The sequence below is a fragment of the Xiphias gladius genome, chromosome 5 (genome assembly GCF_016859285.1).
Source record: "Xiphias gladius isolate SHS-SW01 ecotype Sanya breed wild chromosome 5, ASM1685928v1, whole genome shotgun sequence".
Lineage (NCBI taxonomy): Eukaryota > Metazoa > Chordata > Actinopteri > Istiophoriformes > Xiphiidae > Xiphias > Xiphias gladius.
This window is the reverse complement of record NC_053404.1, coordinates 122,876-138,966: the sequence shown is the minus strand read 5'-3', so window position 1 is coordinate 138,966 and position 16,091 is coordinate 122,876. Positions and strand designations below refer to the sequence as shown.

The following is a 16,091-nucleotide window of genomic DNA, read 5'->3' as shown; positions in this document are numbered from 1 at the left end:
AGTAATACTGTGCATTGATTTAACTGTATTGTGTGCTCTGATATGTAACATATTTATATCCTTCAGACAACCATACAAAATAATCATTGTGTATTTTGTGTGTATTCCCTGCTTATTTAACATTTATTTAACATTAACAGGTCTCATCAAAATACACTAAGCTGCTGTTTTAGTGCTAAAGCTTTACTCTGGATTCAACATCTCAGACCTGTGTGTTCCAAACCTATTTTTAAATTATTTTAATTATTATTATTTTAAAGGGTATATGTCTTTGTAAGGCAAAACTCATAATTTACCAGTAAGCCAGCCGTTTTTGTTCCTCTCAACTGAGGAAGTTACGTTGAAAAATGCATGTCAAAGTCTAACTTTTGCTGTGGTTTTCAAACACTTGCAGCATTTCATGATATATACTGTAGCAAGAACTAAAAATGCCCACATCTCATTTATTTAACCAGTTTTATTTTACATGAAATCAGGCTATAGAGTTAACAGCATCACACTCATCATTGAACAGATCATCGGTGTTGTCAGACATAATATTACTCGAGCCAAGTTAATCATTGTGATAGTAATAATCAGTGGATAAGTGTTAGAACTTGTTGAGTGCAACATACAGAGGAAATAAATCTGCCAAAAGCTGACAGAGGAAGTTCTTAGCTAAGTCTCAGTGTCCTTCATAATTCTTTTAATAACGCCTGAACATCAGAGTCGAAATCGAAACCCCCGCAGCCTCTTACCGTCACACACCCACAAAAACTTGAGAAAAAGAATTTCCTGAACACACCGTCATACATAAAGATTTTCTGAAGCTCTGAAACTGACTCGCTTTGGTAATTCTCTGTGATCATTTTTACTTGTGCCACGTGCAACATGGCATCAGCAAACACACTCAAAATAAAGAAGAAAACAGTCAACTTTGGCAGGTGGAGGAGTTGGGGGTTCATTTGGAGCTCTGGGTCCCTCTTCAGCTCCCATTCAAACTTATTTGAGTATTGTCATTGGGTCCTTTCTCTAGCATCAATTAACATTCAGCTAAAATAACAGATGACCTCCAGGTACCAAGTCCTGACAAAAACATAGAAGTGCCTGGCTAACCAAGGCACTGTTTTTTTTAACTTATACTGTACTTTGTTCATACCCGTCTATTCTCTTACAGCCGAGACTTGTCATCCAAAGAGGTATTGAGAACTGTAAGCTTCTGAGGAAAGACGGAAATAACAAGCCCTTCAAGTGCCTCTAACATGCAGATAGGAATGTTGAGATAGCTACTGGATCAGAGACATCAGAAAATAGAAAGTTTACTCCATGCCACATCATCTCAACCCAATGTAACAATATTTAGCTTAATACTTCAAAATGCCAGGCCTTGCTTATTAACAACATAAATAAGATATAAATATAGCTGGCTCCAGGCCAAATTCATTAACCAGATTCACACAGTTTGAACATCAACACCTTTCTGATTAAAGGCCTTTTTGTTCCTTTTTTCGCCTCTGATGCAAATATTAAATTACCTTAAATTTGAAGACTTTTGTAAATTAACCACCATCATTTTAAAAAATAATGATTCGAAACGCTCCGCACCACTTCTCCACTGCATAGCATACTGTGCGTACAGTTTCCAGGCACAGGGTCTGCTTTAACAAAACCCAGATGCCACCAGAAGTTAAAGAAACTTAGTCTAGAGTATTTACAAGGCATATAACTCTCACAACCCACTCGAGTGTTACAACATATGTCCGAGAACTACGGTCCATCAATGTTTGGGTGTCAGCTAAGTTATACATCACAGAAATGTATATAAAATCGACTTTCATCTACTTTTCGTACACTTCTGAGCACTTTTTGTGTCGTTGTACACAGCAAACACGACAAAAAACGATCTATGCAGGTTTAGACAAACGCTAAGAATAATTTGAGACTACTGTCCGAGCCTGGTACAGTCTGGACTGTCAGTAGTAAGCAGCTAACATCTCTACGACAGACACACTGGAAGACAGCGTGCAGCACTGTATGCTGGTGTGTCACATGTGGGGGAGCACCCGCTGTCTGTCATGAAGGGATGGTACCAAAGATGGTGTGTGTGTGTGTGTGTGTGTGTGTGTTTGTGTATGAACAAAGTATGTGTTCAGACACATTCAGACACACCTGAATGGCAGGAAACAGAAAGATGAAGAAAAATGGCCACTCAACCCAACGGCCTGTGTTTGGAATGACTAGAGGACGATACGTCAGGAAGCTTCGATCACGTTCATCTCTGCAGCCCTTCACTCTCCATCTATCTTTAAGTCTCTGCACTGCTCGGTCCTTTTTCTCCTCTGCAGGAACATGACAGATTTAAATGTCCTGGCTGCATGCTGACTGATTTCAGCACAGTCTATCCCCCTGTCTCCGGGTCTTTTAGGTCTCTGGGTTGGGTGTTGCGAGCAGCGGCACGTTGTCCCTCCTCCTCCTACCCAGTGGGGGGCGTCTGTACTGCTCCCCGTCGGCCAGCGTCTGGGGCAGTGGCTTCCGCTTGCTCTCGGGCAGCAGCAGGATGGACAGCACGGCAAGCAGGGCCAGAGACGAGTAGACCACATGGTGCAGGAAGTAGCCGTAGTGGTTCCTTAGGTCCATGAGCGGGGAGCTGAGGCGGCCCACGCAGCCCAGGGCGAGTACAGCGCCCACACCGCTGCCCCTGCACAGACACAACAATCAGATTAGACCTTTACCACGTATATTTTTTCATTTTCAGCCCCCTCCCTCAAAGACAAAACTCCCATTTATTTCTGTATGGGTGCTTTTTTGGTGTTTCCCCCTTTTATTATTACAAGTAAGGTAGCATCTATGTAGTTCATCTGATTTTCAAGATTTAATAACTTTAATGTTTATGCAGCCGTGTTTGCCTGTTGTGTATGTATTATTGTATTCACATTTCTTTAAAGGATTAGTTCAACACTTTGGGAAATGTGCTTGATTACTTGTTCGCAGGGAGAGAAAATTGAGTCGGTTGGCTTAGTTTAGCATAAAGACTGGAAACGGGTAAACAGCTGGCTTGTCTCTGTCCAAAGGAAACTAAATCCATCTCCCAGCAGCTCTAAAGCTCACTGATTAACATGTTATATTAGTTTGTTTCATTCTTATAAAATACCTGTTGTAAAAATGAAATTCCCTCAACTTGAAACGCTTCATCCCTTCATTTCCAAAAGAACATAAGCCATATCGTAGTTTAAGAGTGATCCCAGTTAATACAGATTTTGTCAAATATCTGAAAACTTGTCGCAATTACTAAAAGCTGTTGATGGAAAGTTCCTCTCAACTCTGTCACAATTTACTGCATTTTTCATGTTCTGAGTCATATTGGCAGCACTTACAGCCTGAGCAGGCTCTTTCTGACAGAAAAAATATAGTAACACCTACGTCTACAGCTTAACAGATTTTTTACTATCGAACAATGTGAGAAAAAAGACCACTTTAACTTTTGAACTGCAGAGTGTGACTGTGCTATCGTACCTGATGATGGTGGGCATGACCTCTGCAGTGAAGAGGATGCAGAGGGAGGCAGTGGCCTGAGAGGAGAACAGTCCCAGCACTGAGAAAACTGTGATGGCAGTCTCACTGAGATCTGGAGGGAAAGAGGGGGGCAAGGTTCAGTAATTATGCATTACCCTGATCAGGTGCAGCGTTTCTACTTTTCAGCCTCAGATGATAAATCATGAGGCCTGTTGATTTGAACGGAGTCGACCTACCTAATCTCTTCTTATAACTTGACAAGGCCTCCTTCACTAACAATAGACACTGAGAGCAGTAACTAGCCTCCAAGAGGAGCTCACCTAAAACCTCATCACAGCCCAGTGCCTCTGCCCACTCGGCCCGTTATGCATGATTAAAGCACAGCCTGACACAGCTTTGACTTTGCTGCCACTGCAGTGTCCTACATAAACTCAATGTCATGCTTATTTTCAGCCACTTGGGGGAGACACCAGGCTGCGGAAAAACCAAGGCACCTAGCTTGTATGTTTCCATGAACAGAGCTGTCGGGTTTGATTTGAATCTATTTCACAATGCGTGAAGCACAAGGTCAACATGGTGACCACATGGTGAATGACAATCTAATATGACCCCGGATCTGAGGCCTACAACAAATCAGCTAACTTTTACCTTCATTTCAGTTTGGATTGAAGGAACCAAGAACTTTAATCCAGACATAAGCCCCACATATTGGTTCTCTGAGAGCAGGGGGTAATTTCTGTTGGGGGGGGTCCACTTTGCTGGGAAATACTATTAATAGCCCACTCATTTAACTCCTTGGAGAAAAAAACATCCCGTTGCCGACTAAAGCCCGCTTACACTCCATGAGTCCGAGGAGGATCAAAGAAGCCAGCCCAGTCATCGTCATGAAGAGGAGCAGGATGCCACGGCGACCGCACCTGTCCACTGTCGCCCACAGCAACAGCCAGGCACCGCCACCTGCACCCACAGACAGCAGGTACATCCAGTAGAAACCGGGAGCGGTGCCTCTGACGTCACCTCGGAACGAGCTGTAGCAGTGACTAATGCCATGAGAGATGAACCTGAGGGAGGAAGGACAGAAAGAAAAAGAGTGAGCAGCCATGTATTTCCAAACTGGTTTCAAGTAGAAAGGTGGAGGAAAATGTAAGGTAAAGGTCAAAACACTATGAAATATGAGACTGCAGCAGGAACACAGCCTGTAAATAAACTGACTGGAAACTGCAGAGTTGCTAAATTAATTACAGAGTGTGGGATGACTTACGACGTGAAGCCCAGCACACACATATTCTTCCAGATGTTCCTGCTGTGGAAGAGCTCAGGGAAGGACAGGTGGGGACGTGAGGAGGGGGCTGGCTCTGAATCCAGCTCTGCAGAAAACAAACAGGACAAAAACAGGGTTTCTCTTTTTAATTAACAGTTTAACAACACAGAGAAGAGTGACCTGACCTGCTTTCTCTTTTAATCAATAACTCACTGTCAGATTCAGGAACACACAAGCTCCATCGATTCGTTCGGCTCATATATGGGTCAGAATTGGTATCATTTTATTTGAACTCTTTTTTTTATTACAGCACAGCTTTAATCATATAAAATGTTTAATTCAATTCATTCATTTTATTTTTTTATTAACACTTCTTTTTGTGTCTGGCAAGCTAGCAAAATTAATCCACTCATTAAGGCAATGAAGTAAGGCTGAAAGCTCTGCAGGAAATCTAATAAGTAGACATTGAGTTAACTTAATGAATGAACCTTAAAGCTCGACGTATTTTAAACTTTTGAACAGAGTTATAAAGTGAATGATTCCTATGCGTGTGAATGCAATAGTTAATAAATGATTTAAACCATCATGTATCATTACCTGTAATTATAGCAATGTTATACTGTGTTATCAGTCGTTCATAATCAGATTATACATCAGTTACAGGCGATTCACAGCAGAAGTTATAAAACTCAAAAATGTCATATCTGATTATAGAGTGTTAACTAGTGGGGCCTTAAAGTAAAATGTTAAAGACTCAACCCATACACGATTAATTAACTGAGTGGGAATCCTTCATCATCAGTGAACACAAGGTTAACTGGTGTAGAAACTGTACGTCTGTCCAACAATACTATGAGATTTTTAAAACCGTTTCCCTCAGCACTAGAAAATCCGCAAAATAATGAAGGCACTATATACTTCATGACTATTGATAGATTAAAGTCATGATTTTGAACTGATGACGTGTTTCAGAAGTCTTCTACCAAAAATTGTGCATCACTTCTGGTTGAAGTCTCGCAGCTGTAAAAACACGGTTAAACATACTGGATGTTCATCTGCTCTGTATCGGTGATTGTGGTGACAGCACGATTTATGCAGCACTCGTGACTCCTGTTAGTGGACCTTTCTAACAGTCAGATCCCCCTGGGTCTGACTGACACCAAACGTGAGTAACATCACTGTGTATGATAACCTTCTGTCGATTCCTATGTCTGCAAATGACTGCTTGGCAGAATTGTTTGAAGCGTTGCCCTTATGGTGGCAACTGTGTCACTAAACAAAAAAAAAACTCCTCACATACAGTATTTACATGTAAACTGTCACAGAGCCCAGTGAACATCTCGCTCAGATTATTTTGTAGCTGCCGGTCAGTCATTATGCTCCACTAAGTTTCCATTTTAATGCGGGGACCGTGAGTCTGTCATAAATGATCAAATATAATTGAGCATCATTCCCTACTCTCGGTAGCGGTGTGTGATAGGCAATCGTGCTGAAATGCAGGACAATAAGAAACATACACCGATCAGCCTCACCATTAAATCCGGTGACTGGTTTTAATGTTGTGTCTGATTGGTGTATGAATATTTCAAACCACATAAACTAAACATCTCTTCAGCCCATCACTGACAAGTGGTTCTCATTTTAAGAAGCAGCATGAGGATGTAAACCCATCGCTTCACACACACCTGTGAAGCTCTCGTCGTCCCTCACATCTCTGTTGGAGTTTCTTCTCTCGCTGAACGAGTTCATGTCTGCAGATCGCTCTGACAGAAGGAGCCAGCGAGGGGACTCTGGAAATACTCCAGGAATGCTGCAGGAGAGCAGAGTCAAAACACAAGCCCAACTCACTCTTTGATCTTTGCTGACTTTTACCCAGCACCAACGCTATTTAGACATATTAGGATTTTGTGCTATGACCCAGATTTGCCGGTCAGCACGGAAAATAACCAGTGTGGGTCACAAAGTAGCAGAATTCTTTATTTCTTAATCCAGCTTTTCTTCCATTCTTATTAAAACCTGAAATTCATTGCCAGTAATCTTTCTATAATCTCTGTTAATTTGATTTTGACCCTGCAATGAAGGCTTATCTTGTAACAGAGGTCTTAGAGGGATCGGGGACCTTAAACAAATGGGCCCTAACGTGTTCTGACATGGGCTAAAAGGCTCAGGGTGATGAGGGGGGACTGGAATCAATACAATCCAACAAAGCTTTCAGCAAGTCAGTTGGCATCAAGACACTTAGTCAAAAGACTATCCAGTTCCTTCATTCTCTTGGCTTTATTCTGCAGTTTCTCAGGAAAATGGCAATATCTTAGAAGACTCCAAACTCTTACCCATAGCTGAGGAACAGTGTTAGCGGTGCGGCCCCAGCTCCCAGCAGGCCCCTCCACGACTGGCAGCCCAGGACAACAGCCAGCAGCAGCAGCTCTCCGGCTACAGTCATCAGCCCGGACAGCGTGGTCACCACCAGCCTGAGAGAGGGCTCACACAGCTCCAGACCTGACAGACGAACACATCAATCCAAACAAACCATGATTTTTACAGTTCCCATCGTCCCCGATTAGTTTTGTTTAACACCAGTTTCATGTTAGTGGTGCCTCTGGAAGCAAACTCAAACATACTTTCACCTTATTTTCACTGATTCAGTCTGTCAGCTCTTTATCAAAAATGGTAACCAAAACCCCGAAAAACACCCCGGGTGATGCATGAGCACCGCGAAGAAAGCAGTGTGTTTATTCGTATTTTTGTTTTCTATTAGTCTTTTAGTTTAGTAAGGTAGTAAAGTAAAGTAGTAAGCATGCAGATAGACAGATTAAATATATTTTATTATTATGATTATGCTAGGGAAGTGGTCTGAGATGTGTTTTTTGTTTTGCAAAATGTTGTTTCTATTCAAATCCATTCTAATTACCATGAATCTGTAATAATAATAATCTGTAATGAGCAAGCAAACCACAACATTTACCTTTTAAGTGTACACAGTCTGACTGTTTCATACACAAAAATATATATTTAGATAACTTTAACAAAATCCTGCTGCTTTAGAATCAGTCCTTTAAAATTGCCCGTGCTTTTTATTATTCACGGTTTTCTTTTGGTTGCAAAACCTCTTTAGCACGACCACAAGGCGTAAATGAATGTTTATATCCAGAATTATTTAATTCAGTCCCTCTGAATTTTCACCTGCAGTCCCTGCAAAGAGTCTAAGGTAAAATTAGTTACTGCACCAGGGAAGAAAAACAACCTGATTCCTACTACAGCGACAAGTGGCGCATAATGAAAAACAAAAAACTTATCTAACCAACAAACTTATCACATCATCTCAGTATGTGTATATCTGTCTGCTACAGTGTGTCACAGATTATCTATGAATTTTACTCAAACAAACAAGGTGCATCCTTCAAATGTTAATGTACTCACGGGTGATGTACAGAGTGAGGTAGACTCCCGCACTAGCAGCTGCCAGACAAAAACGCATGACGATGAAGATGGAGGGGTACGGAGAGACGCACACCAGCACCCCAAACACCACCGACAGGGTCAGGGAGGTCAGCAAAGTCTTGGACCTGCCCAGCCTACAGAGAGACAGATATATACACTGAAAACAGGACATGACCCACACATAAGTACAACTGTATTATTACACAACAGCATGGCAAGAGAAGAAAACTTCATGTCAGCTTTCAAAACAACTACTGCAACTTACTTACAGATATGGATATTGGATGTTGTTGATCTTTCACCCAAACTCATATCAAGACCAAAAGTTGATTTAATTAGATCAAAGAGACACTAATTATTTTTTATCAGCATAAAGACAAATTAACAGGAAGAAAATCCTAATCAAAATCAAACCCATGAAGATAAAACCACAAAAACAAGATGTACAACAGTAATTCATTAGAACAAGTTCTGATAGCGCAAGAGCAAAGACATTACTTTATATGATATTAACAGTATGAGGGATGAGAGCAGGAAATACCACTATGGTCTACTGTGAATTTAAGAGTTAAGATATAGTGGAGAACCACGGTGTGAATTCTGCACCTCTATTGCATCATCATCACCCATTAATGCTGTTACCACATTCCTACTTTCACGTCATCTACAAATAATTCAGAAAAAACGTTTATTAACAAAATTTAGAGCTCATCATTTTGAAATTAACACAATTTTGTAAAATAAGGTCTGAATTTTTTTAAAATAGTATTTACATTTTAAGATTAATTGTAAAGCCCGGCAGACACCCAGTTCAAATAGATACAAAACAGATATTATCTAAGTTTATTTCAAAGACAAATTATGTAATCACAAAGTTTAAAAGAAATAAAAACTTCTAAGCAGCTCAAGTCTGAAGCATAACTGATCACTACATGGAATAATTAACCAATTTCCAGCTCCATGCAGGTGCAGCAGTTTTGTTTCCCAGCTGCAGATTAGAACTGTTCCCTATTCTTCTTCGTATGTTCCCAGGAGGCAGCATTGATTCACTAGTCTTAACAAACAGTCGCTATGCTCACTTGGTCAGCAAATTAATGAAAGCTCTTAGCTGTTTAAACTGGCATCATCTCCCCCACAATGCCCCCAAAACTACAGCCTCCCCTGTGTGATTTTCAAACCGACAACACAGCAGACACAGACTGGATCCATTATGTCAATTATCGGAGGTACTTGGGCTGTGTCTCATAGACTGCCGAGCATGAAGTCCTAAAATCCAGCAAAATAAAGCTTACAGTACATTCTTTAGCATTCATTTCTATACGCCATTCATTGCTTGTGCGCAGCATTGGTTTCTCCCACAAAATGATTTCTTACTGTGATGAAAAGCCCAGTGAGAGGCTGTTTGGGCCGCTTGATACTAAATCGGTCTTCCTATTGATTGGTGGCCAGCAGATGCTGACTGACAGAGGAACCGCTGGCAGATACAGTAAATCTATAGCTAATTTCATTTGAACATAAACAGCTAAGCTACTTCTTGTACTTTGTGTGTGTGGGTGTACATGTCCCTGTGGTTTGCATGAAGGATTATGAGGTAGTGTACAACTGCAAAGTAAGGACAACACACTGAAGAATGAGGAACAAACTGATCTGATTTAACAGCACAGATGTCCGCTGACAGATGAACCGAGTTGTACTGGAACATGTTAACATCTTGTCCTGCGTAACACATACAGTGGCTTCAGAAAGTTTTCAGTCCCCTTCACTTTATTGTGTTGTAGATTTAATTGTAAATGGATAAAACTTCCATTTTTGTCCATCGGTCTTCACTGAATAACAAATGATGACAAACTAAAGTATTCAGACCCTTTGCTGTGGCTCCTAACTGTGGTCAGGTGCTTCCTGTTTGTTTTAATTATCCTTGAGATTCCAATGTAGATTACTTGTGGAATCATGGCAGGAAAACCAGCAACTTTCCAAATTGACAGTAACCTACTAACAGAAGTTCTTGGGTTGTATGGTACTGTTCACCTTGTGTGTGTGTGTGTGTGTGTGTGTGTGCGTGTGTTTGTGTGTGTGAATGAGCATGTACTACCTGTCGGCAGCATAGCCCAGGCCCAGACAGCCGGTCAGAACGCCCAGGATGAAACACACCTCCTCCACTGGGACCAGCCAGTACTGACCACACACCAGATCCCACTGGACAGCACAGACACAAGAGAGGGGGACATCAGGTGCATATCAGGGGCCTGTTCCAGAAAGCAGGTTTAACAAACTCTGACTAACCCTGAACTCTGAGTTGACTAATCTGAGATGTGAAACTCAAGAGTTTTCTGTTCCAGATCAGCTGATCAGAGTTAGTCCAACTCTGAGTATGTTCGCTCTGAGTTAAGTGAGTTAAGCGCCTGGTGAATGGAAAAAAAAAACATCAGTGTATCTCCTGGATACTGTGATTCACCATGGCAACGGGTAAATAAAGAGCAGAGCCTCCATTTGAATCCAGTGGAGCCAGAAAAATTCATCTGTGATATTAATGCACATTTATCTTTACAAACAGCCGCAGTGAGAGTCTGAGCTGAGAAGACAGTCAATAATTATTTACACTATTACACTTTGTTCAGCGTCGTCCACTAGACCACGTTATTCAGCAGACTTTGATTTCCTTAATTGAAGATAAAGCGTTAGATTAAAAGTTCAAATATATTTATTCAGCTGTAACCTGACGGGGACAAAGTGCTGCCGGCAGCTGAAGATGAAAAGATGGATCAAACAGATGAGACATATGTTTATGGACGTACGATTGTGACCTTATGGTCTGACCCAGGAAAAGTCTCGTGATTTGGGTCATTTGCAGTTGAAAAAGCATTGAGGTTCAAACTGAGTGTAAAGTTTCAGACGTCTGCATGGTAAACTGAGTAAGCAAGCTCATTAGGGAAACTGGCAAACGGTGAGGAAAGTGGAAAATTCACACCCACTTTACACCTGGCTATCAATTATTATTATTTCAGGTGTATGTGTCCATTTTTGGAGACAACAAAAGCAAAGAAATTTTGTTGCCTTCTTATCTGCATTTTTTAAAGCCCTAAGCCAAAATTTATAACACCACCGACCATTCACATTGATTATTAGTTTGACCAGCACGGGTTTATTTACAGTACATATTTTAAAAAGACTTTGGATCCAAACCAAAGTGCAAATACAAAATAAAGTTTACCAATGAAGGACTGACATTTTATTTCAGCAAATTACACCTCAGACGGTTGCAGAAAATCTTTGTTTGGTCGGTTTTGGATGCGAAAGCACATGTGCTTCAATTGATGTGGATTATTTCTGCTCATTGGAAAATGATTATGGGTCGCAGGTGTAAACAGGGCTGGACTAGCTTTATTTTGATCACAGGCTGAGAGAATGAAGCTGTTTTAAACCTTGTTTAGACAATACAAACACAGGAAGATGTAAGCAAATGATATGACTGAGTGTGTGGTCATGATAATCAGAGAACACTACATGTATTACTATTATTAGTAGTACTAGCAGCAGGAACACTAATAGTAGTAACAGTAGTATTACACCAAAGGGACACTCTTTTCACAAGCATAAAAAAGCAGTGCAGCCACATGGAAAGTCAGCACGTCTGTTAAACAGAACAACAGATATCTGCTCTCAGATCTGAGCTTTAATCACATTAAGTCGACCCACTGATTTGCACTAACAGCTGAGCTCTGCTAATATCACTGTCTGCTGGTTACTGAACGCAAAATTATTTTAATGATCCAAAGAGAGAAGGAGGGAGAGCAGAGGGCTGGTGATAAAAAGGCCTTGTATAATTGGAGTCCATGCTCAGAAACATAAAAGCCTGTCACATAATATCAGCCGTCCTGTTGCTGAGGCACAGAGTCACATCAGGGCACAGTAACTGGGTAAAGGACATTCGACTCATTCCGGTGGCATGCTCTGAATGACAGAAGGAGGGAAAATGCACAGAAACCAGCTGGGAAACTCCTCAGACCGGTTTTGTGAATGCGGTTCGAGCACCAATCAGGTCCGTGCCTTTGGGAAGGACTGAAACCTGCAGCCATTTCTTCATGTCACATTTCTGACTCCAGATCATTTGAATAGGAACGCGTCCTCGCTGCCACTGTGGGATGGACTCCACTGAGACTTCAGAGTGAGGTTAGACATGTTGGAGAATGAGGGTTCTGCTTGAAAGTAACATGAAAGATGAGAACTACAAATAGACAACATGAATATAATCTTTTCTCGTGATATACTGACTTCTTTATAGTGATGTCAATATATATGTTGATATATTAAATTTACTGGAAAAAAATCCATTGAGAAACTGTGTATGGGTGTTTGTGTTTAGCTAATCCAGAAAATGAAATATCTGACAAATCAGTGTACTTGATTATATTTATGCAAAAATCCCATAAAAATTGAACAAGTTCATACAGAAGCCCTGCTCAATGGTTTGTAATATTGCCCCCTATGGCCTGATACACCCACATATATCAAAGGTACAGCTACTGCTGTGTACACGCTACGGCAAAATTTGTGGAGGTTGACAAATATTTATCCTGACATTTTGCATTACCTTTATATGCTTTAGCTCACAGATCCACAGCGAAGAGATGTTCAGTGGAGTTTGCCTCTAGCAAAGTGATACGGTATTTACTGATCAGCAGCAGAGGCGAAGCTGATCAGAGACCTTCTTGCTTCCTGCTCATCACGCTGCCAGCTGAGCAAAGCAGAGCAGCACTAGAGGAACATATCATCATCACAGCAAAAAAGACTTTCTGAACTAAACCTGACTTAAGAGACAGTTAGTCTACTTGTCTGTCCACGTCGATTCCAATATTTAACCTGAGGGATGAAGAAGACTACAAGCTTCTTCTTCTTCTAGGCAGATGCATTTGCAAACATACTCCTGCTAAATGCTTCCCTTGGTAGCGTTTGTAAACCTTCCGCTTGCTGCAGTGGTGTGAGTGGATTACAAGCAAATTGCCCTAATACCACAGACTGGAGGACCAGGTGTGGTTCCCACATCAGTAGGCACAGAAATGAAAACAGACACACAGGCCACAGAGCCACCGACCTGAGTGGAAAACTGTGAGCAGCTGTCTAGGCTCTTTTAAAGACAGTAACAAGACAGCACATGCAGTCTGTAACATGTGCAACACTGCCATACTCAGTATTGACAGAAAATCAGTGCAGAAGAACCAGAGGTTTTACCTTCTTCCTTGTCAAAACCTGGTGCCTCGATTACCCACAATGCTACTGGACCTCTGATAGTTGGGTGGTAGATTGGGGTGTGTTATGCTAGTAGGTGCTAATGTACCCTGGAGCCACTAGCCTGCAGCAGAGATGATCAGCAGGCTAAAGAGGTCTGCTAAGCTCACTTCTTTCTAGCTCCACACCCCCAGATTTTTTTTACTTTTCTAACTTGTAGTCATTAGACCCAACCCACGATTTCACACAGCTCCGTCTGGCGACACTAAAAGTTTCATTTTACTGTTAAAACATATGAAATTGTACTCCCCAAAACCTGGAAACAGACTTTGATGAGTAAAATCAGCACAATTGTCCTTTATGAAGCTCTGACCTCTGACTTTTCAGACTGTACCTGCCAGTACAACCCTCCTCCTAGCCATGGTGGAGTGAAGGTCTAACAACACTCTGATGTCTTAACAGGAAAAAATGCATTTCTGTTCTCCATTAAATAACACTGACGTTTAAAGTACAACCAACTACCGACAAAACAAAACAGAAACAAAAACGCAGAGTGAGTTGGTGAGTTTTTGAGTGGACACTATAGCTAACCTAAACTGAACCTAGTTTGTTATATTATATAATCATGTAATTCTATGTTATACTGTAGTTTTGCAGTGGTGTCTATGGGACAACAGTACCAGACTGTACTGGATCTCCCAGATCTCTGAAATTAGTTACAGTCGCAGCACAAACAAGAAAGAGTTTTCACAACAATTCCTGTCCCGACACAACCACAACAAAACTTTACTTAAAAATAAAATAAACTAAAAGCTATGATGGACTGCCAATCAGCAATATCCAAGGTTCTTTCGCTTCGGAAAGTGATCAAACAGGTATTTAACACAAAAGCCATTTAAAGTTAGGTGAATGAGTCATAAAAGACACGGGTATGTGCAGCTGTGTTAAAGTTATGCAGGGCATTGCAAGAAGAGAGACTGCATGCTCAGCGGGACGATAAAAAAAGTAACAAACTTTAGGCCACACAAAAAGCTGAAACAGCTAACGAGGCCAGGACCATCATCAGAGAGCTCAGAAGGACCCAGGCCGATGCTTTACCTCAGTAACAATGTTGTTCCTCAGCCCCTCTGTGATGTTGTAGTCCCAGCCAGCCTCGCAGTCCACCACAGATGACTGGCTGCCGTTGACGTACTGCTTACACTGAGATGGGCGCCCGCTGTCCCCGGGCCTTTCCCCCTTCTCCCAGGGCAGGGAGGCATTCAGCACCTCCAGTGACAGCAGGGGCCCCGGCAGGTGGCAGTGGTGGGGCGGGGAGAGGGTGATGAGGGGGTCAGAAGAGAGCAGGAAGGCCAGGAAGAGGTTGGGCAGGATGGAGAGAGCGATCAGCACCCTCTGCTTCTTCCTACCCAGAGCTAGCACCATCACCTCCCCCGTGGGGGGCAGCGAGGGTGGGGCGGGGAGGGAGGAGGAGGACGGGGCTGGGGAGGAGGAGGACGGGGCTGGGGAGGGGAGAGACGGAGGGGGAGCGGGGCATGGAGAAGGGGAGGAGGAGGAGGACAGGGGCTGGGGAGGAGGAGGACGGGCTGGGAGGGAGGAGGACGGGCTGGGGAGGAGGAGGACGGGCTGGGGAGGAGGAGGACGGGCTGGGGAGGAGGAGGACGGGCTGGGGAGGAGGAGGACGGGCTGGGGAGGAGGAGGACGGGCTGGGGAGGAGGAGGACGGGCTGGGGAGGAGGAGGACGGGCTGGGGAGGAGGAGGACGGGCTGGGGAGGAGGAGGACGGGCTGGGGAGGAGGAGGACGGGCTGGGGAGGAGGAGGACGGGCTGGGGAGGAGGAGGACGGGCTGGGGAGGAGGAGGACGGGCTGGGGAGGAGGAGGACGGGCTGGGGAGGAGGAGGACGGGCTGGGGAGGAGGAGGACGGGCTGGGGAGGAGGAGGACGGGCTGGGGAGGAGGAGGACGGGCTGGGGAGGAGGAGGACGGGCTGGGGAGGAGGAGGACGGGCTGGGGAGGAGGAGGACGGGCTGGGGAGGAGGAGGACGGGCTGGGGAGGAGGAGGACGGGCTGGGGAGGAGGAGGACGGGCTGGGGAGGAGGAGGACGGGCTGGGGAGGAGGAGGACGGGCTGGGGAGGAGGAGGACGGGCTGGGGAGGAGGAGGACGGGCTGGGGAGGAGGAGGACGGGCTGGGGAGGAGGAGGACGGGCTGGGGAGGAGGAGGACGGGCTGGGGAGGAGGAGGACGGGCTGGGGAGGAGGAGGACGGGCTGGGGAGGAGGAGGACGGGCTGGGGAGGAGGAGGACGGGCTGGGGAGGAGGAGGACGGGCTGGGGAGGAGGAGGACGGGCTGGGTACGTGTACATGTACAGTGTTAGCCATCTGGTACTGCCTGCTGGGCCTAATGTGAAAGTTCCTAGTAACACTGCATTTTGTCCGACAGCTCCAGAGTAAGAGGAGACACAGTTAGGTTACGTTTATTTTAAACACAGAAGAAAAATCTGTCCTGAACCTGTCTCCAGCAGCCTAACCCTGTCCTCAGCAGGCTAACCCTGTCCTGAACCTGTCCTCAGCAGCCTAACCCTGTCCTGAACCTGTCCTGAACCTGTCCTCAGCAGGCTAACCCTGTCCTGAACCTGTCCTCAGCAGCCTAACCCTTTCCTGAACCTGTCCTGAAC

General features: G+C 43.8%; 1 protein-coding gene across 1 annotated transcript; it reads right to left on the bottom strand.

Annotated features, from left to right (window-relative positions):
- Positions 1-460: 460 nt before the first annotated feature.
- slc22a17 (solute carrier family 22 member 17) lies at positions 461-14,977 on the bottom strand (the record flags this gene model as incomplete). The annotated part of the gene is made up of 9 exons (XM_040127513.1): positions 461-2,677; positions 3,493-3,604; positions 4,330-4,553; positions 4,754-4,859; positions 6,439-6,563; positions 7,087-7,252; positions 8,174-8,328; positions 10,287-10,390; positions 14,519-14,977. Coding segments are annotated over 9 exons (1,728 nt in total), but the record flags the coding sequence as incomplete, so codon positions are not given.
- Between the last annotated feature and the right edge of the window lie 1,114 nt (positions 14,978-16,091).